Genomic DNA, 21721 nt, shown 5'->3' with positions numbered 1-21721 from the left:
ATATATATGTGTGTGCATATGCATGTATTTGTGTATGTGTATATGTTTATGTATATGTGTGTATATGTATATATGTGTGTATATTTGTGTCTGTATATGCATGTATTTGTGTGTATATGTGTGTATATATATGTGTGTGCATATGCATGTATTTGTGTATGTGTATATGTTTATGTATATGTGTGTATATGTATATATGTGTGTATATTTGTGTCTGTATATGCATGTATTTGTGTGTATATGTGTGTATATATATGTGTGTGCATATGCGTGTATTTGTGTATGTGTATATGTTTATGTATATGTGTGTATATGTATATATGTGTGTATATTTGTGTCTGTATATGCATGTATTTGTGTGTATATGTGTGTATATATATGTGTCTGCATATGCGTGTATTTCTGTATTTGTATATGTTTATGTATATGTGTGTATATGTATATATGTGTGTATATTTGTGTCTGTATATGCATGTATTTGTGTGTATATGTGTGTATATATATGTGTGTGCATATGCGTGTATTTCTGTATGTGTATATGTTTATGTATATGTGTGTCTATGTATATATGTGTGTATATTTGTGTCTGTATATGCATGTATTTGTGTGTATATGTGTGTATATAATAATAATAATACTTTTTATTTATATCCCGCCCTCCCCGCCAGGGCAGGCTCAGGGCGGCTGTATATATATATGTGTGTGTGCATATGCATGTATTTGTGTCTATATGTGTGTATATGTATGTGTGTATATATATATGTGCATATGTGTATATATTTGTGTCTATATGTGTGTATATGTATGTCTATGTGTGTATATGTGTGTATGTGCGTATGCATGTATTTGTGTATATATATGTGTATATATGTATTTGTGTGTATATATGTGTGTATATATATGTGTGTGTGCATATGTGTATATATTTGTGTCTGTATATGCGTGTATATGTCTGTCTATGTGTGTATATGTATATGTGTGTGCGTATGCATGTATTGTGTATGTGTGTTTATATTTGTGTGTATATGTATATATGTGTGTATATGTGTGTGTGTGTGCTTATATATATGTGTGTATATATATATATGTTTGCGCGTGTGTGTATGTGTGTGTGTGTATATACATAAAAAGGTAAAGGTAAAGGTAGTCCCCTGTGGAAGCACCAGTCGTGGTGCTTGCACAGGGGACCTTTCCTTTCCTTACCTTAAGAACATAAGAGAAGCCATGTTGGATCAGGCCAATGACCCATCCAGTCCAACACTCTGTGTCACACAGTGGCCAAAAAACCCACCCAAGTGCCATCAGGAAGTTCACAAGTGGGGCTAGAAACCCTTCCACTTTGCCCCCCTCCAAGCACCAAGAATACAGATCATCACTGCCCCAGACAGTTCCAATTATATGCTGTGGCTAATAGCCACTGATGGACCTCTGCTCCATATTTTTATCCAATCCCCTCTTGAAACTGGCTATGCTTGTAGTCGCCACCACCTCCTGTGGCAGTGAATTCCACATGTTAATCACCCTTTGGGTGAAGAAGTACTCCCTTTTATCCATTCTAACCCGATTGCTCAGCAATTTCATTGAATGCTCACGAGTTCTTGTACTGTGAGAAAGGGAGAAAACTACTTCTTTCTCTACTTTCTCCATCCCATGCATCATCTTGTAAACCTCTATCATGTCACCCCGCAGTCGACGTTTCTCCAACCTAAAGTGCCCCAAGTGTTTTAACCTTTCTTCGTAGGGAAAGTGTTCCAATCCTTTAATCATTCTAGTTGCCCTTTTCTGCACTTTTCCCAATGCTAGAATATCCTTTTTGAGGTGCGGTGACCAGAATTGTACACAATATTCCAATTCTCTATCTTATGGAGTCTCAAAGTGGCTTACAATTCCATTCTCTCTCAGGCGGGGGTGAGAGAGTTCAAAAGAACTGTGATTGGCCCAAGGTCACCTAGAAGGCTTCATAGGGAGGGGTGGGAAGTCAAACCCAGTTCCCCAGATCAGGCTCTGCCGTTCTTAACCACTACACCACAATGGCTGTTGTGCACCTGAAATTGGTCCTAAGCACGAAGTGGTTGGAATTCTAAGACTAAGAGACACTTTAAGATGTGTGCCAGTAACAAAACGCAATGTGCGAATTGGTCCTAAGTGGTGTAGTGATTATAATGTTAGGCTAGGAGACCCAGATTCCAATCCTCATGTTGCCAAGGAAGCTCTCCGGGTGTCCTTGAGCCAATCACAAACTCTCGGCCTAGCTTACTTTAGAGCAGGGGTGTCAAACATGTGGCCTGGGGGCTGAATCAGGCCCGCAGAGGGCTCCTATCAAGCCCCCGAGCAACTGACTCTTGTTTGCTTCCTTCTCCCTCTCTCTTGCTTCCTTCTGCATCTCAACTTGCTTGGCAAGGCTTGGTCAATCGCACAGAAGCTGCAGAGCAAAATCTTGATTTTCTCCATTGGTTGAGGCTCCTTCCCCTTCTGGTCCCCTGGGGTGGGAGGGAAAGAGCTTCCTTTGTCCTGTTCCTAGGATCCCCCGGGAGAAATACAAAGAAAGCACCTTTAAGACCAATAAGTTCTAATGTTTTAAGCGTGTTTTATTTTAAGGTGTTTTTTTTTTTAGTCGTGTTTGTGTCCTTTAAAAAAGTTTATATCTCTGCTACCTAATCTTAAATAGGTACACACATGACCCTGCCCGACGAGGTCTCCTTTGTGCCAGATCCGGCCCTCATAACAAATGAGTTTGACACCCCTGCTTTGGAGGATCGTTGAGAGGATAAAACAGAGGAGCGGAGAACGACGTTGACCCTCTTTGGGTCCACGTTAGAGAAAAAGACAAGCAAATTAAGTGAGATAAATAAAAAAAGTAAAAGGTTTGTGACACAAAACAGGAAACGATACGGTTTCAAGTCTGCCACGGTGTGATTATTTTTTTGTTTATTTGATTTATATCCCGCCCTACCCCACCAAGGCGGGCTCAGGGAGGCTGACAACATAGAAATTCTAACAATAGAATTTAGGAATCAAAATACATAATAATTTACGTAATTAAAAACAACTAATATCAATATCGGTCAACGTCAGTGTGCTATCTTCCAGAGAGCCAGTTTGGTGTAGTGGTTAAGTGTGCGGACTCTTATCTGGGAGAACCGGGTTTGATTCCCCACTCCTCCTCTTGCACCTGCTGGAATGGCCTTGGGTCATCCATAGCTCTGGCAGAGGTTGTCCTTGAAAGGGCAGCTGCTGTGAGAGCCCTCTCTAGCCCCACCCACCTCACAGGGTGTCTGTTGTGGGGGAGGAAGGGAAAGGAGATTGTAAGCCGCTCTGAGACTCTTCGGAGTGGAGGGCGGGATATAAATCCAATATCATCATCATCATCATCATCATCATCATCATCATCATCATCATCATCATCATCATCATCATCATCATCATCATCATCTTCTTCTTCTTCTTCTTCTTCTTCTTCTTCTTCTTCTTCTTCTTCTTCTTCTTCTTCTTCTTCTTCTTCTTCTTCTTCTTCTTCTTCTTCTTCTTCTTCTTCTTCTTCTTCTTCTTCTTCTTCTTCTTCTTCTTCTTCTTCTTCTTCTTCTTCTTCTTCTTCTTCTTCTTCTTCTTTTTCCTTCAGAATATTTCAGTGCCGGTCAGTTATAAGCCAACCGGAAGAGGACTGTCTTACAGGCCCTGCGGAACTGTCCAAAATCCCGCAGGGCCCTGACCTCTTCCGGTAACTGGTTCCACCAGCAAGGGGCTGTGATTGAGAAGGCCCTGTCCCAAGTTGACTTCAGCCAGGCCTCCTTTGGCCCAGGGATTACAAGCAGATTTCGAGAGCCGGATCGCAGCACTCTCTGGGGAGCATATGGGAAGAGACGGTCCCTAAGGCAGGCAGGTCCTAGGCCATATAGGGCTTTAAAGGTCATAACCAGCACCTTGTACCGAACTCGGTATGTTATTGGCAGCCAATGCAGTCCCTGGAGGCCCAGCTGAATGTGCTCCCGTCTAGGAAGCTGCAGCTTCTGGGTTCGGCACAGGGGCAGCCCCATGTAGAGGGCATTACAGTAATCCAACCTTGAGGTGACCGTTGCATGGGTCACTGTTGCCAGATCGTCCTGCTCCAGGAAGGGAGCCAATTGTGCTGCCTTTCCTGCTAGAGACAGGCGCCTTGTGCTTATTCTACGATTCAAAGTTTGACTTGTTTTCTGCCAAACGGCTTGTACTTGTTTGTTCATTTCAACTTTTTTTTTAGACGCGTCTAGAGAAAAATGCCTTTGTACCAGAAGCCAATGAGGTATGGCCACACCGAAGGCCACACAGATGTCTGCTTTAATGACGCTGGAAGGTAAGCGGCTGAGGGGATTGTATTGCTCAGTGCAAATCCTTGAAAGAGAAAATGTGTACGTGGTAGAAAGGCATCGCTGATGCTGCTTATCTACTGCACTTGGGATGAGAAGGCCTAGGAGAGGAATGCACACAGTTTCCTGTGCGGAAATGTTTTCTGCGTCAGGAATTTTTTATCTATTGTGAAATGACTTTGAGAGTTAGTGTCGCATCGTGTCTAACAGAGCGATCCAAAGCAGGTCTGCTCCGAATCCTACTTCCCTATGGGAGTTTCCTCCCAAGAAAGTGTCCTTGGGACTGTGCTGTGAGAAAATGAAATTCCACTTAAAGTGCTCATTCACATCTCAGCCACAGATTTAGGCAAGCCACTGCCCTTCCCACCCCCCCCATCAGTAATAATGAAAGTAATATAGTGTAGTGGTTGTGCATGGACTCTTATCTGGAAGAACCGGGTTTGATTCCCCACTCCTCCACTTGCAGCTGCTGGAATGGCCTTGCGTCAATCATAGCTCTTGCAAGAGTTGTCCTTGAAAGGGCGGCTGCTGGGAGAGCTCCCTCAGCCCCCCTACCTCACGGGGTGGAGGGGAGGGAAAGTAAAGGACATAAGAACATAAGAGAAGCCATGTTGGATCAGGCCAATGGCCCATCCAGTCCAACACTCTGTATCACACAGTGGCCAATACACACACACACACTCACTGTGGCTAATAGCCACTGATGGATCTCTGCTCCATATTTTTATCCAATCCCCTCTTGAAGCTGGCTATGCTTGTAGCATCACCTCCTGTGGCAGTGAATTCCACATGTTAATCACCCTTTGGGTGAAGAAGTACTTCCTTTTATCCGTTTTAACCTGACTGCTTAGCAATTTCATCGAATGCCCACGAGTTCTTGTATTGTGAGAAAGGGAGAAAAAAACTTCTTTTTCTACTTTCTCCATCTCATGCATCATCTTGTAAATCTCTATCATGTCACCCCGCAGTCGACGTTTCTCCAAGCTAAAGAGCCCCAAGAGTTTTAACCTTTCTTCATAGGGAAAGTGTTCCAAACCTTTATCCATTCTAGTTGCTCTTTTCTGCACTTTTTCCAATGCTATAGTATCCTTTTTGAGGTGCGGTGACCAGAACTGCACACAGTACTCCATATAAGACTGCATTGATTTATACAGGGGCATTATGATACTGGCTGATTTGTTTTCAATTCCCTTCCTAATAATTCCCAGCATGGCGTTGGTCTTTTTTATTGCAATCGCACACTGTCTTGACATATTCAGTGAGTTATCTACCACGACCCCAAGATCTCTCTCTTGGTCAGTCTCTGCCAGTTCACACCCCATCAACTTGTATTTGTAGCTGGGATCTTTGGCCCCAATGTGCATTACTTTGCACTTGGCCACATTGAACCTCAGCTGCCACGTTGATGCCCCCTCACCCAGCCTCAACAGGTCCCTTTGGAGTGCCTCACAATCCTCTCTGGTTCTCACCACCCTGAACAATTTAGTGTCATCTGCAAACTTGGCCACTTCACTGCCTACTCAGATTGTGGAGATTGTGACTGCTCTGAGATTCAGATTATAGGGCGGGATATAAATCCAATGTCATCTTCTTCTCCCTTTTGGGTCCGTTGTAAGGAATTTTTGGATAACTTATGGTTACACGTGTTAGGAAACAGCTTTGAAGAGGTTTATTTAGCCCCTGGCCGGAAAAGAATTGTCTTCGCTGACTTGCATAGTTATGTCTGAGCCAAATAGAATTCCTTCTGTGCCAGGTGGGACAATGAAAAGCTTCCGAAGGCACACAGACAAAACAACTTTGGCCCACGTACGAGGGCCATGGGAGCCAAATAAGGAGCTAACTAGTACAATCGCCCAGCCTTTTTCAAAGCATCGCAGCGGAGTCCTGCAAAAATAGACCTCGGCAGTGCCAAAGTGACTTCCCCAGTTGCTGGCGTAGCCTGAAACAGCTGTGATGTACGCACTGGCTTCCTGTTATCCTTTGGATACAGTTCAAGATCCTGCTATTGATCTATGAAATTCTCAGAAGCTTGGACTGTTTTCAGCCTGCTCAACAGAATTGCCCCTTTATGTGCTGTTATGATTTCCTTGATCTCTTGAGTCGGAGTTTGAGGGAACCAACGGTACGCCAGCTGGAGATTGCTAAGCTCTGGGAAAAGTCATCTGGGGTGGCTTGCCAGAGTCCAGCATCTTTTTCTGGTGGCTGATACGTTGAAACCTTGATTTATTTAGAACATTTCTATCCCTCCTTCCCACCCGCATTGTGGTAAACATTCAGCACAACGTTAAAACGTTTCATAAACAGGGATTTCGAACTCATTGGTTATGAGGGCCGGATCTCATTTACACCTTGTTGGGCCAGGCCCTGTTGGGTGGAGCTGAGCCGTGTTTTAAGATTAGGTAGCAGAGAGATAAACTTTATAAAGGACACAGAAACAAATATATATTTTTAAAAAACTTAAAACATGCTTAAAAACAGGGATCGCTTTGTGGAAAAATAGGTGGTGGAGCTCATCCAGGGATTGTTATGCAGCTGCACATACTATTCAATGCACAAGAGGATCCCGAGGTACCGATCTTCCCTCTAAGCTGCAGAGTCCTGTGAGCAAAAATTCCACTTTGTGAGCTGCTGGCAGGGGTCGTTTTGTAGAAGAAGAAGAATTGCAGATTTATACCCCGCCCTTCTCTCTGAATCAGAGACTCAGAGCGGCTTACAATCTCCTTATCTTCTCCCCCCACAACAGACACCCTGTGAGGTGGGTGGGGCTCAGAGGACTCTCACAGCAGCTACCCTTTCAAGGACAGAGAGAGGCCTACAATCTCCTTTATCTTCCTCCCCCACAATAGACACCCTGTGAGGTGGGTGGGGCTGAGAGGGCTCTCCCAGAAGCTGCCCTTTCAAGGACAGAGTCTCAGAGCGGCCTACAATCTCCTTTCCCTTCCTCCCCCACAACAGACACCCTGTGAGGTGGGTGGGGCTGAGAGGGCTCTCCCAGCAGCTGCCCTTTCAAGGACAGAGTCTCAGAGCGGCCTACAATCTCCTTTCCCTTCCTCCCCCACAACAGACACCCTGTGAGGTGGGTCGGGTGGAGAGGGCTCTCAAAGCAGCTGCCCTTTCAAGGACAGAGTCTCAGAGCGGCCTACAATCTCCTTTCCCTTCCTCCCCCACAACAGACACCCTGTGAGGTGGGTGGGACTGAAAGGGCTCTCCCAGAAGCTGCCCTTTCAAGGACAGAGTCTCAGAGCGGCCTACAATCTCCTTTCCCTTCCTCCCCCACAACAGACACCCTGTGAGGTGGGTGGGGCTGAGAGGGCTCTCCCAGCAGCTGCCCTTTCAAGGACAGAGTCTCAGAGCGGCCTACAATCTCCTTTCCCTTCCTCCCCCACAACAGACACCCTGTGAGGTGGGTCGGGTGGAGAGGGCTCTCAAAGCAGCTGCCCTTTCAAGGACAGAGTCTCAGAGCGGCCTACAATCTCCTTTCCCTTCCTCCCCCACAACAGACACCCTGTGAGGTGGGTGGGGCTGGAGAGGGCTCTCACAGCAGCTGCCCTTTCAAGGACAACCTCTGCCAGAGCCAAGGCTGACCCAAGGCCATTCCAGCAGGTGCAAGTGGAGGAGTGGGGAATCAAACCTGGTTCTCCCAGATAAGAGTCCACTCACTTAACCACTACACCAAACTGGCTCCCCTAGACAAATAGGTGGTGGAGCTCACCCAGGGAATGTTATGTAGCTGCACCTATTCAATGGACAAGGTGGGAAGGAGGAGGTGGAACTGTCAGAAAGGTTCAGGAGCTGTGCTCCTGTGAGCTCCCACTGAATCCGAGGCCTGTTTAAAACGTTAGCGCTCATTGGTCCTAAAGGTGCTTTCTTTGTATTTCTCCCCTGGGATCCAGGGAATGGGGCAAAGGAAGCTGTGGCTCTTTCCTTCCTTCCCCAGGGGGCTGGGAGGAGCCTCAGAAGAAGAAGAAGAAGAAGATATTGGATTTATATCCCGCCCTCCACTCCGAAGAGTCTCAGAGCGGCTCACAATCTCCTTTCCCTTCCTCCCCCACAACAGACACCCTGTGAGGTAGATGAAGATATTGGATTTATATCCCGCCCTCCACTCCGAAGAGTCTCAGAGCGGCTCACAATCTCCTTTACCTTCCCCCACACAAACAACAGACACCCTGTGAGGTAGATGAAGATATTGGATTTATATCCCGCCCTCCACTCCGAAGAGTCTCAGAGCGGCTCACAATCTCCTTTACCTTCCTCCCCCACAACAGACACCCTGTGAGGTGGGTGGGGCTGGAGAGGGCTCTCACAGCAGCTGCCCTTTCAAGGACAACTCCTGCCAGAGCTTTGGCTGACCCAAGGCCATTCCAGCAGGTGCAAGTGGAGGAGTGGGGAATCAAACCTGGTTCTCCCGGAGAGTCCGCACGCTTAACCACTACACCACACTGGCTCTCCAATAGAGGCAATAGAAGGAAGAGAGGCTTGGCTCAGTAGCTCTGCTGTTCAATTGAGAGCCTGGAAAAACAAGCTCTGCCTCCCCCCCCTTCCCTCCCCCCATGGAGGAGCCTCAGCCAACGGAGAAAATAGAGGTTTTGCTCTGTGGTTCCTGTGCAATTGAGCAAGGTTTGCAAAACAAGCTGTGATGCAGAAGGAAGCAAGATATAGGGAGAAGGAAGCAGATGACGGCCAGTTGCTTGGGGGCCTGATAGGAGACCTCCGGGGGCCCGATTCGGGCCCTAAATTGCATGTTTGACTATGAAGTGTTTAAAACGCAAATAAAATATTTAAACCAATTAAGTAAAGCATTAACTGAAACACATGACAGTATAATATAAACACGTAAAAACACACTGAAATGCAAAGTAACGCACCTTGCGGCCAAAAATCCTAACTATAAATACATATTGATGGGGTCTGAACTGGTGGACACACTGACCAAGAGAGAGATCTTGGGGTCGTGGTAGACAACTCACTGAAAATGTTGAGACAGTGTGCGACTGCAATTTTTAAAAAATGCCAACGCTGTGCTGGGGATTATTAGGAAGGAAACTGAAAACAAATCAGCCAGTATCATAACACCCTGTATAAATGGTTGGTGTGGACTCATTTGGAATACTGTGTGTAATTCTGGTTGCCACACCTAAAAAAAAAAGATATTGTAGCATTGGAAAAAGTGCAGAAAAGGGCAACTAGAATGATTAAAGGGTTGGAACACTTTCCCTATGAATAAAAGTTAAAACGCTTGGGGCTCTTTAGCTGGGAGAAACGTCGACTGCGGGGTGACATGATAGAGGTTGACAAGATTATGCATGGGATGGAGAAATGATGATATTGGATTTATATCCCGCCCTATACTCTGAATCTCAGAGTGGTCACAATCTCCTTTACCTCCCCCCCCACACACACAACAGACACCATGTGAGGTAGGTGGCTGAGAGAGCTCTTATAGTAGCTGCCCTTTCAAGGACAACTCCTATGAGAGCTATGGCTGACCCAAAGCCATTCCAGCAGCTGCAAGTGGAAGAGTGGGGATAGCTGAGGGGTGACGTGAGAGAGGTTGACAAGATTACGCATGGGACAGAGAAGGTAGAGAAAGAAATATTTTTCTGTCTTTCTCACAATACGAGAATTCGTGGGCACTCCATGAAATTGCTGAGCATTCAGACTAGAATGGATTAAAGGAAATACCAAAGAGTAACTAACACATGGAATTCACTACCACAGAAGGTGGTGGCAGCTACAAGTACAGAAGGATTAAAGAGGAGATTGGACAAACATCTGGAGCAGAGGTCCATCAGTGGCTCTTAGCCACAAGGTATAGATGGAACTCTCTGTCTGGAGCAATGATGCTCTGTATTCTCGGTGCTTGGGGGAGCACAGTGGGAGGGCTTCTAGTGTTCTGATGGACCTTCTGATGGCACCTAGGGTTTTGGCCACTGTGTGACACAGAGTGTTGGACTGGATGGGCTATTGGCCTGATCCAACATGGCTTCTCTTATATTCTTATGTCTGGGGCAGTGAAGCTCTGTATTCTTGGTGCTTGAGAGGGGCAACAGTGTGAGGACTTCTAGTGTCCTGGCCCCACTGATGGACCTCCTGAAGGCACCTGGGGTTTTTTGGCCACTTTGTGACACAGAGTGTTGGACTGGATGGGCTATTGGCCTGATCCAACATGGCTTCTCTTGTGTTCTTATGTGTGACACAGAGTGTTGGACTGGATGGGCTATTGGCCTGATCCAACATGGTTTCTCTTATGTTCTTATGTGTGACACAGAGTGTTGGACTGGATGGGCCATTGGCCTGACCCAACATGGCTTCTCTGATGTTCTTATGTGACACAGAGTGTTGGACTGGATAGGCCATTGGCCTGATCCAACATGGCTTCTCTTATGTTCTTATGTGACACAGAGTGTTGGACTGGATGGGCCATTGGCCTGATCCAACATGGCTTCTCTTACATTCTTATCACGCACTGCCTGGTTCTTTTTAGCTGAAGATGCTGGGGATTAAACCGGGAACCTTTTGCCTGCCAAGGAGATGGTCTACCACTAAGTCACAGCCCCTTTGCAGCTCTGACTTTATACTGCTGTTGTATTTGGTTTTATATTGTGAACAGCCTTGTTTCTCTATTGAGGGAAAGGCATTCTAAAAATATTTAATAAATACACTCATCAGCTGCTTTTGTGTTGGGGGCAGGAGGGATGGAGCGCTGATCGTGCCAGCTTATTCATGGGCTGCTAGTGGGTTTGAATGGAACCATTACGTACCGTAATCATGGGTGGGATTCTAGCAGGAGCTCCTTCGCATATTAGGGTGTGATGTAGCCTGTCCTCCAAGAGCTTACAAAAAAGAGCCTTATAAGCTCTTGGCAGATTGGCTACATCAGGGGGGTATACCCTAACATGCGAAGGAGCTCCTGCTAGAATCCCACCCCTCACCGTAATACAAACTTGACGTTTATGATGCTTACTAGTTTGCGTCTGCTTTTGTATGCGTGAACTCGTGATGATGATTTTGTTCTGTTTTGATAGCTGCATCATAACTTGCGGTAGCGACGGAGACGTCAGGATTTGGGAAGGTCTGGATGACGACGACCCCAAGTCCATTAACGTGGGAGAAAAGGCCTATTCGTTTGCTCTGATGGTACTGTAGTCAAAGCGTTCTTACACAGGGCTGTTTTTTTGTAGCGGGAACTCAGTGGAGTTCCTTTTATTTATGTCCTTTATTATCCAACTTTCTCACTTGGACTCAAGGCAGGTTATCCAAAGCGAGTCAATAGAAGTGGGAAGACGGTGTGATCAATAAACAATGCAATTGGATTGGGGTTGTAGAACCAATCTGAAATCTAAAAACGGAACTGTTTTTTAACAGAATGTATCTTAACATGATACATTAAAGATGCAAAAATTGCATAATAGGGCTTTTATTTCAGTAAGCCGAACAAAGTGGCGTCCCTAATAATTTATCCCTAATAATTTATCCAAGTAACTTTGTGAAACATTTACTCTGTTGCCTGCGTACTCTATTCAAGCTGTGTCATGCCATCGTTAGTTTTGTTTCATGAACAAGTCCTGAGTGGATCGTTTATTTCATTGTCTTTATAACTTTTTATCCATTCTTTGCTTCTGGGCTAGATGGAAAAGTAGAATTGCAGCAATTGCAGAGAGCCAGTTTGGTGTAGTGGTGATGTGCCCTGACTCTTATCTGGGAGAACCGGGTTTGATTCCCCACTCCTCCACTTGCACCTGCTGGAATGCCTTGGGTCAGCCATAGCTCTCGTAGGAGTTGTCCTTGAAAGGGCAGCTGCTGGGAGAGCTCTCTCAGCCCCACCCACCTCACAGGGTGTCTGTTGTGGGGGGAGAAGATAAAGGAGATTGTAAGCCGCTCTGAGTCTCTGATTCAGAGGGCAGGACGGGGTATAAATCTGCAATTCTTCTTCAATTCTTCAGTCCCTCATAAAATATCAGCATTACAGATTTCTCGTTTGGCATTAGCAGCTCTCTTCTGCAAAAAAAAAAAGATAAATTGGTAACACTGCATTAGTTAACATGTCATCTGAATTAAGCTGTACTTTCTTCAGACCTTAATACAACTTCCTTGTCTGCAGACTAATGTTTTCCAAGTTAAAAATTACAGAGTCTTTCCGTAAAGGAAATTTGTCTGTGAAACGTGTTCCCAGTCTGCCCTCTTGTGATCATGACAAGTTAAGACGAGCCTATTGAGACTGCTTTTTGAAGAAACTCACCTCCTAAATGCCTTGAAATTTGGGGTAGTGGTTAAGTGCAGGGACTCTTATCTGGGAGAACCGGGTTTGATTCCCCCACTCCTACACTTGCAGCTGCTGGAATGGCCTTGGGTCAGCCATAGCTCTGGCAGAGGTTGTCCTTGAAAGGGCAGCTTCTGGGAGAGCCCTCTTAGCCCCACCTACCTCACAGGGTGTCTGTTGTGGGGGAGGAAGGGAAAGGAGATTGTAGTCCGCTCTGAGACTCTGTCCTTGGAAGGGGAGCTGCTGGGAGAGCCCCCTCCAGCCCCACCCACCTCACAGGGTGTCTGTTGTGGGGGAGGAAGGGAAAGGAGATTGCAGGCCGCTCTGAGACTCTGTCCTTGAAAGGGCAGCTTCCGGGAGAGCTCTCTCAGCCCCACCCACCTCAAAGGGTGTCTGTTGTGGGGGAGGAAGATAAAGGAGATTTCAGGCCGCTCTGAGATCTGTCCTTGAAAGGGCAGCTTCTGGGAGAGCTCTCTCAACCCCTCCGACCTCACAAGGTGTCTGTTGTGGGGGAGGAAGATAAAGGAGATTGTGAGCCGCTCTGAGATTCGGAGTGGAGGGCGGGATATAAATCCAGTATCTTCTTCCAAATCAGTAGTGCCCTTGATAGCAGAGCCACATTTGCAGTTTGGTGGTGGTGATGGAAAGCGAACTTGCAGCTGACTTATGCCAACCCTGTACGGTTTTTGAGGCAAGAGAAGAACAGAGGTGATTTGCCTCCGCATGTCTCTGCAGAGTAACCCCTGGGGTTCCTTAGTGGTCTCCCATCCAAGCAGTGTTAGTGCGAGCTAGCTCACAGATTTTTGGCCTCCGGCTCGCACGTTTTTGTCTTGGGTCAGGAAAAATAGCCCTAGGGCAAACTAACTTATGCAGGAGCTTCCGACTTTAATGCCAGTAGCTCATGACTTTAATGCCAGTAGCTCCCAAAGTAGAATTGTTGCTCACGTGACTCCACGGCTTAGAGGGAACATTGCACCCAAGTACTAACCAATGCTGATCCCGATTAGCTTCAGACATCTGATGAGATCAGGCTAGCCTGGGCCATCTTGTCAGGGCACGGTTCACAGTTACCAGCAACCGAAAGAGCCATGTCTGCTTCCATCCCTGGCGTGAGTGCTGTACTTCGGGGAGGCTTGTGGCTTAGCCTCCCCACTCCCTCCTCTTGTCGAGCCACCAGAGGGGTCGGCCAAGCGTCTGTCGTGATGCCCCCCCTCCAGGCGGGCAGAAGGCGCTCCGCGCGGGAGGCGGAGCCCCGGCCCGTCGCGGGGGCAAAAAAGGGAGGGACGGTGGCTCAGTGGTAGAGCATCTGCTTGGAAGCAGAAGGTCCCAGGTTCAATCCCCAGCATCTTCAACTAAAAAGGGTTCAGGCAAGTAGGCATGAAAAACCTCTGCTTGAGACCCTGGAGAGCAGGAGGGACAGTGGCTCAGTGGTAGAGCATCTGCTTGGGAAGCAGAAGGTCCCAGGTTCAATCCCCGGCATCTCCAAAAAAGGGTCCAGGCAAAGAGGCGTGAAAAACCTCAGCTTGAGACCCTGGAGAGCCGCTGCCAGTCTGAGAAGACAATACTGACTTTGATGGACCAAGGGTCTGATTCAGTATAGGGCAGCTTCATATGTTCATATATGTTCATAGCCATTCTTCCGGTTTCAGCGTGGGAATCCCCAACCACGAGTCCTAACAGGTGGGGCTTGCCCACTTCCCCGAAACACAGTGCAGGTGACATGTTGCTAAGAGCCACAGGTGGCTCTTGAGGCACCTGTTCCATCGCTGTCCTACACGTATAAAACCATTCACTTTTACAGAAGGCTTATTGACACATGCAATGGTAGACTTCCCCAAAAGCCTGTAGCATCGTGAGCTCATCACGCTTGCGTGTTGTTTTCTGTGTGCTCTTGAGCTCAGCCATCATCCTTCCCTTCTGCTCTTTAATCTTTGGTCTTGCGTTGTGATTCCTGCTCCCCCCCCCCACCCCCACAGCAGCATAGTAGACATGGGCAGGATTTAGCTGAGAGCCAGTTTGGTGTAGTGGTGGAGTGTGCGGGCTCTTATCTGGGAGAATTTTTTTTAAAATTTTATTTATTTTTTATTTATTTGTAATTTATATCCCGTCCTTCCACCGAAGTGGCTCAGGGCGGCTTACAGCATATAAAATCTAACATAAAAATATAAAAGTGTAAACATTTCGTACAGTTTACATGATTAAAATTTAAACAATTCACACCATTTACATAATTAAAATATTAAAACATACAGCAATATTATAAAACTACACTCGATTTCAGATTGCAGTGCCGGTTAGTTGTAAGCCAGCCGGAAGAGGGCTGTCTTACAGGCCCTGCGGAATTGAGCAAGAATTGAGAACTGGGTTTGACTCCCCACTCCTCCACTTGCAGCTGCTGGTGTGACCTTGGGTCATCCACAAGTTCTCTCAAGGCTGTTCTGGAGAGCTCTTTCAGCCTCGCATGCCTCACAGGGTGTCTGTTGTGGGGAGGGAAAGGGAAAGGAGATGGTTTACTCTGTTTGGCTCTTACGTTAAGCAACGCCTTTGGCTAGCAAAGGGCAGGGTATAGAACCAATCTCCTCCTCCTCTTCTCCTCCTCCTCCTCATCCTTCCTGTGTAGCTATATTTACACTATTCTTGTTCAGTAGAATTTGCAGGAGGGAATTGTTCTGTGATTGTCGCATGTCTTGTGCCCGTGCAATTTTGCGGAGGTAGGATTTATCCTATCCAAGGCTGTGGGAGCTGCACTGCCTGCCAGTTGTGTACCAGATCTGTTACAAAAGAAGATGAAGAAGAAGATATTGGATTTATATCCCACCCTCCACTACGAAGAGTCTCAGAGCGGCTCACAATCTCCTTTACCTTCCTCCCCCACAACAGACACCCTGTGAGGTAGATGAAGATATTGGGTTTATATCCCGCCCTCCACTCCGAAGAGTCTCAGAGCGACTCACAATCTCCTTTCCCTTCCTCCCCCACAACAGACACCCTGTGAGGTAGATGAAGATATTGGGTTTATATCCCACCCTCCACTCTGAAGAGTCTCAGAGCGGCTCACAATCTCCTTTCCCTTCCTCCCCCACAACAGGCACCCTGTGACGTGGGTGGGGCTGGAGAGGGCTCTCCCAGCAGCTGCCCTTTCAAGGACAGAGTCTCAGAGCGGCCTACAATCTCCTTTCCCTTCCTCCCCCACAACAGGCACCCTGTGAGGTGGGGGGGGGGGCTGGAGAGGGCTCTCCCAGCAGCTGCCCTTTCAAGGACAGAGTCTCAGAGCGGCCTACAATCTCCTTTCCCTTCCTCCCCCACAACAGACACCCTGTGAGTTGGGTGGGGCTGGAGAGGCTCTCACAGCAGCTTCCCTTCCAAGGACAGAGTCTCAGAGCGGCCTACAATCTCCTTTCCCTTCCTCCCCCACAACAGGCACCCTGTGACGTGGGTGGGGCTGAAGAGGGCTCTCCCAGCAGCTGCCCTTTCAAGGACAGAGTCTCAGAGCGGCCTACAATCTCCTTTCCCTTCCTCCCCCACAGCAGGCACCCTGTGAGGTGGGGGGGGCTGGAGAGGGCTCTCACAGCAGCTGCCCTTCCAAGGACAGAGTCTCAGAGTGGCTCACAATCTCCTTTCCCTTCCTCCCCCACAACAGGCACCCTGTGAGGTGGGTGGGGCTGAGAGGACTCTCCCAGCAGCTGCTCTTTCAAGGACAACCTCTGCCAGAGCTATGGCTGACCCAAGGCCATTCCAGCAGGTGCAAGTGGAGGAGTGGGGAATCAAACCTGGTTCTCCCAGATAAGAGTCCCGCACACTTAACCACTACACCAAACTGGGCATTACCTTTAAAGCCCTATATGACCGAGGACCTGTCTACCTTAGGGACCGTCTCTCCCCATATGTACCCCAGAGGGTGCTGAGATCAGGTTCACAAAATCTACTGATAATCCCCGGGCCGAAGGAGGCCATACTGAAAACTACAAGGGAAAGGGCCTTCTCAATCACGACTCCCCGCTGGTGGAATCAACTACCAGAGGAGGTGCGGGCCCTGCGGAGCCTTGCTCAGTTCCGCAGGGCCTGCGAGGACCTACCCTCTTTCAGCGAGACTTACCCTCTGCAGCTTGGGAGCCACATGTGGCTCTTTCACACATATCATGTGGCTCTTTAAGCCCCTAACACCCCATTGGCCAGCTAGGAGAGTCACTTTGTTAAGCCAAGCCAGCCAATGGCTTGGAGAATGCGTTTAAAGTTGCTTTCTTTCTAACTCTAACTCTCCAGTGAGAGTCAGTTTGGTGTAGTGGTGAAGTGTGCGGACTCTTATCTGGGAGAACCGGGTTTGATTCCCCACTCCTCCACTTGCACTTGCTGAGATGGCCTTGGGTCAGCCAGAGCTTTCATAGAAGCTGTCCTTGAAAGGGCAGCTGCTAGAAAAGCACTCTCAGCCCCACCTACCTCACAGGGTGTTTGTTGTGTGAGGGGGGGGGGGAAGGTAGAGAAGATTGTGACCGCTCTGAGACTCTGGGATTCAGAGTATAGGGAGGGATATAAATCCAAAATCTTCTCCCCATCTTCCTTCCTTCCTTCCTTCCTTCCTTCCTTCCTTCCTTCCTTCCTTCCTTCCTTCCTTCCTTCCTTCCTTCCTTCCTTCCTTCCTTCCTTCCTTCCTCCCTCCCTCCCTCCCTCCCTCCCTCCCCATTTCCTTCCTTCCTTCCTCCCTCCCTCCCTCCCCATTTCCTTCCTTCCTTCCTTCCTTCCTCCTCCCTCCCTCCCTCCCTCCCTTCCTCCCTTCCCTCCCTCCTTCCCTCCCTCCCTTCTCTCCCTCCCTTCCCTTCATTCCCTCCCTTCCTTCCCTCCCTTCCCTTCCTTCCCTCCCTTCCTTCCTTCCTTCCTTCCTCCCTCCCTCCCCATTTCCTTCCTTCCTCCGTCCCTCCCCATTTCCTTCCTTCCTTCCTTCCCTCCTTCCCTCCCTCCCTTCCCTCCCTCCCTCCTCCCTTCCTTCCTTCCTCCCTTCCTCCTTCCTTCCTTCCTTCCTTCCTTCCTTCCTCCCTCCCCATTTCCTTCCTTCCTTCCTCCCTCCCTCCCCATTTCCTTCCTTCCTCCCTCCCTCCCCATTTCCTTCCTTCCTCCCTCCCTCCCTCCCCATTTCCTTCCTTCCTCCCTCCCTTCCTCCCTTCCCTCCCTTCCCTCCCTCCCTTCCCTCCCTCCCTTCTCTCCCTCCCTTCCCTTCCTTCCCTCCCTTCCTTCCCTCTCTTCCTTCCCTCCCTTCCTTCCCTTCCCTTCCTTCCCTTTCCTTCCTTCCTTCCTTCCTTCCTTCCTTCCTTCCTCCCTCCCTCCCCATTTCCTTCCTTCCTCCCTCCCTCCCTCCCCATTTCCTTCCTTCCCTCCTTCCCTTCCCTCCCTCCTCCCTCCCTCCCTCCTTCCTTCCTTCCTTCCTTCCTTCCTTCCTTCCTTCCTTCCTTCCTTCCTTCCTTCCTTCCTTCCTTCCTTCTTCCTTCCTTCCTTCCTTCCTTCCTCCCTCCCCATTTCCTTCCTTCCTTCCTCCCTCCCTCCCCATTTCCTTCCTTCCTTCCTCCCTCCCTCCCCATTTCCTTCCTTCCTTCCTTCCTTCCTTCCTTCCTTCCTTCCTTCCTTCCTTCCTTCCTTCCTTCCTTCCTTCCTTCCTTCCTTCCTTCCTTCCTTCCTTCCTTCCTTCCTTCCTTCCTCCCTCCCTCCCTCCCTTCCTCCCTCCTCCCTCCCTCCCTCCCTCCCTCCCTCCCTCCCTCCCCTCCCTCCCTCCCTCCCTCCTCAACTTGTGGCTCTCAAACCCCTGACATTTATTCTATGCGGCTCTTATGTCAAGCAAGTTTGGCCAGCCCTGGACTAGTACATGGGAAAGCCTGCTTCAAATCCCCCCTCAGCCGTGAAGTTTGAGCCAGTCCCTCTCTCAGCCTCGCCTGGCCCATTTTAAAGCCCGTCTACACAAGTGACCGACACCGCAGTCTGTGGTACGGAGTTCCACAAGTTGACTCGAAAAGGTATCATTTTATTTGCAGAACGGAAGGTTGATTACTGCAGTATCGAACAACACCCTCCAGATCCACACGTTCCCAGACGGCGTTCCAGATGGCGTCCTGACCCGCTTCACCATGAACGCAAACCACGTGACTTTCAATGCCGACGGGACCAAAGTTGCTGCGGGATCCAGGTAGTTTGACCCAGAAATGTGAAGGGGAAGTCTGCAGCCTTTGTGTATTATGAACTTTGAATATAGTCTTCGGCAGGGCTTTTTTTTTTTTTTTGGCAGAAAAAGCCCAGCAGGAACTCATTGCACATGAGGCCACACCCCCTGACGTCACCATTGTTTCACACACGGCTTTTTGGTAGAAAAAGCCTGGCAGGAAATCATTTGCATATTAAGCCACACACCCCTGACACTAAGCCAGGCGGAACTGCGTTCCGTGTGTTCCTGCTCAAAAAAAGCCCTGGCTTTGGATAAGAACATAAGAGAAGCCATGTTGGATCAGGCCAGTGGCCCATCCAGTCCAACACTCTGTGTCACAGAAGAACATAAGAGAAGCCATGTTGGATCAGGCCAATGGCCCATCCAGTCCAACACTCTGTGTCACATAAGAACATAAGAGAAGCCATGTTGGATCAGGCCAATGGCGCATCCAGTCCAACACTCTGTGTCACATAAGAACATAAGAGAAGCCATGTTGGATCAGGCCAATGGCCCCTCCAGTCCAACACTCTGTGTCACATAAGAACATAAGAGAAGCCCTGTTGGATCAGGCCAATGGCCCATCCAGTCCAACATTCTGTGTCACATAAGAACATAAGAGAAGCCGTGTTGGATCAGGCCAATGGCCCACCCAGTCCAACACTCTGTGTCACATAAGAACATAAGAGAACCATGTTGGATCAGGCCAATGGCCCATCCAGTCCAACACTCTGTGTCACATAAGAACATAAGAGAAGCCATGTTGGATCAGGCCAATGGCCCATCCAGTCCAACACTCCGTGTCACATAAGAACAGAAGGGAAGCCCTGTTGGATCAGGCCAATGGCCCATCCAGTCCAACACTCTGTGTCACACATAAGAACATAAGAGAAGCCATGTTGGATCAGCCCAATGGCCCATCCAGTCCAACACTCTGTGTCACATAAGAACAGAAGGGAAGCCCTGTTGGATCAGGCCAGTGGCCCATCCAGTCCAACACTCTGTGTCACACATAAGAACATAAGAGAAGCCATGCTGGATCAGGCCAATGGCCCATCCAGTCCAACACTCTGTGTCACACATAAGAACATAAGAGAAGCCATGTTGGATCAGGCCAATGGCCCATCCAGTCCAACACTCTGTGTCACATAAGAACAGAAGGGAAGCCCTGTTGGATCAGGCCAGTGGCCCCTCCAGTCCAACACTCTGTGTCACACATAAGAACATAAGAGAAGCCATGCTGGATCAGGCCAATGGCCCATCCAGTCCAACACTCTGTGTCACACACAAGAACATAAGAGAAGCCATGTTGGATCAGGCCAGTGGCCGATCCAGTCCAACACTCTGTCACATAAGAACATAAGAGAAGCCCTTTTGGATCAGACCAATGGCCCATCCAGTCCAGCACTCTGTGTCACACAGTGGCCAATATATGCGTGTGTGTATACACACACACACGCACACACACATATATATATACTGTGGCTAATAGCCAGTGATGGACCTCTGCTCCATATTTTTATCCAATCCCCTCTTAAAGCTGGCTATGCTTGTAGCTGCCACCACCTCCTGTGGCAGTAAATTCCACATGTTAATCACCCTTTGGGTGAAGAAGGACTTCCTTTTATCCATTTTAACCTGACTGCTCAGCCATTTCATTGAATGCACATGAATTCTTGTATTGCGAGAAAGGAAGAAAAGGACTTCTTTCTGTGCTTTCTCCATCCCATGCATAATCTTGTAAACCTCTATCATGTCACCCCGCAGTCGACGTTTCTCCAAGCTAAAGAGCCCCAAGCGTTTTGACCTTTCTTCATAGGGGAAGTGTTCCAAACCTTTAATCATTCTAGTTGCCCTTTTCTGCACTTTTTCCAATGCTATAATATCCTTTTTAAGGTGCGGTGACCAGAATTGTACACAGTATTCCAAATGAGACCGCACCATCGATTTATACTGGGCATTATGATACTGGCTGATTTGTTTTCAATTCCCTTCCTAATAATTCCCAGCATGGCATTGACCTTTTTTATTGCAATTGCACACTGTCTTGACATTTTCAGTGAGTTATCTACCACAATGGTAGCATTGATATGGTGTGGAAAATTTTTCAGAACTTCTTCCAATGCTGTGTAAATACAGTCTGTTTATAAAGAAGAAGAATTGCAGATTTACACCCCGCCCTTCTCTCTGAATCAGAGACTCAGAGCAGCTTACAATCTCCTTTCCCTTCCTCCCCCACAACAGACACTCTGTGAGGTGGGTGGGGCTAAGAGGGCTCTACAGAAGCTGCCCTTTTGAGGACAACTCCTGCGAGAGCTATGGCTAACCCAAGGCCATTCCAGCAGCTGCAAGTGGAGGAATGGGGAATCAAACCCGGTTCTCCCAGATAAGAGTCCGCACACTTAACCACTACACCAAAGTGGCTCAATATATAGCCATCAGGGCTGGTGTACTGCAGTTCGAGCAGTGTGGTGTTGTGGGTGGAGCATTGGTATAGGACAGGTGTGGCCAAAGTTGCTTAACATAAGAATCACATAGAATAAATGTCAGATGTTTGAGAGCCGCAAGACATGAACGTTAGATGTTTGAGTGCTGCAAGACAGGAGGAAACGGGGCGTTTTTTGTAGCAGGAACTCCTTTGCATATCAGGCCACACACTCCTAATATAGCCAATCCTGTAAAAAGAGCCTGGTAGGCTCTTGGAGGATTGGCTACATCGCGGGTGTGGCCTAATATACAAAAAAGTTCCTGCTACAGAAAAGGCCAAGAGAGGGAAGGAAGGAAAGCAAATCGATGAGAGGAAGGAGGGGTGGGAGAGGTGGAAAGAAAGCAACTTTCCCTTTCCTAATAAATCCCTCTGAAAAGTAGGGTGTGTGAAATTGTCTTGCACATTGAGAGCGCTTTCTTTACTCTTGCACCTATTTGCCAGTC

The 21721-nt window shown here is 48.1% G+C and overlaps 1 protein-coding gene across 1 annotated transcript in view; it reads left to right on the top strand.

The window, feature by feature from the left end:
* The first annotated feature begins 4238 nt into the window (after positions 1-4238).
* WDHD1 (WD repeat and HMG-box DNA binding protein 1) overlaps positions 4239-21721 on the top strand; it is a 118539-nt gene continuing 101056 nt past the window's right edge. The window contains exons 1-3 of the mRNA XM_060261842.1: positions 4239-4330; positions 11372-11483; positions 18624-18775. Of these exons, the coding sequence (XP_060117825.1) occupies positions 4254-4330; positions 11372-11483; positions 18624-18775 (341 nt within the window). The 5' untranslated portion in view covers positions 4239-4253. The remainder of the gene's footprint in view (positions 4331-11371; positions 11484-18623; positions 18776-21721) is intronic.

The sequence above is a fragment of the Heteronotia binoei genome, chromosome 21 (assembly GCF_032191835.1).
Source record: "Heteronotia binoei isolate CCM8104 ecotype False Entrance Well chromosome 21, APGP_CSIRO_Hbin_v1, whole genome shotgun sequence".
NCBI lineage: Eukaryota > Metazoa > Chordata > Lepidosauria > Squamata > Gekkonidae > Heteronotia > Heteronotia binoei.
This window is presented reverse-complemented; position numbering and strand designations above follow the sequence as displayed.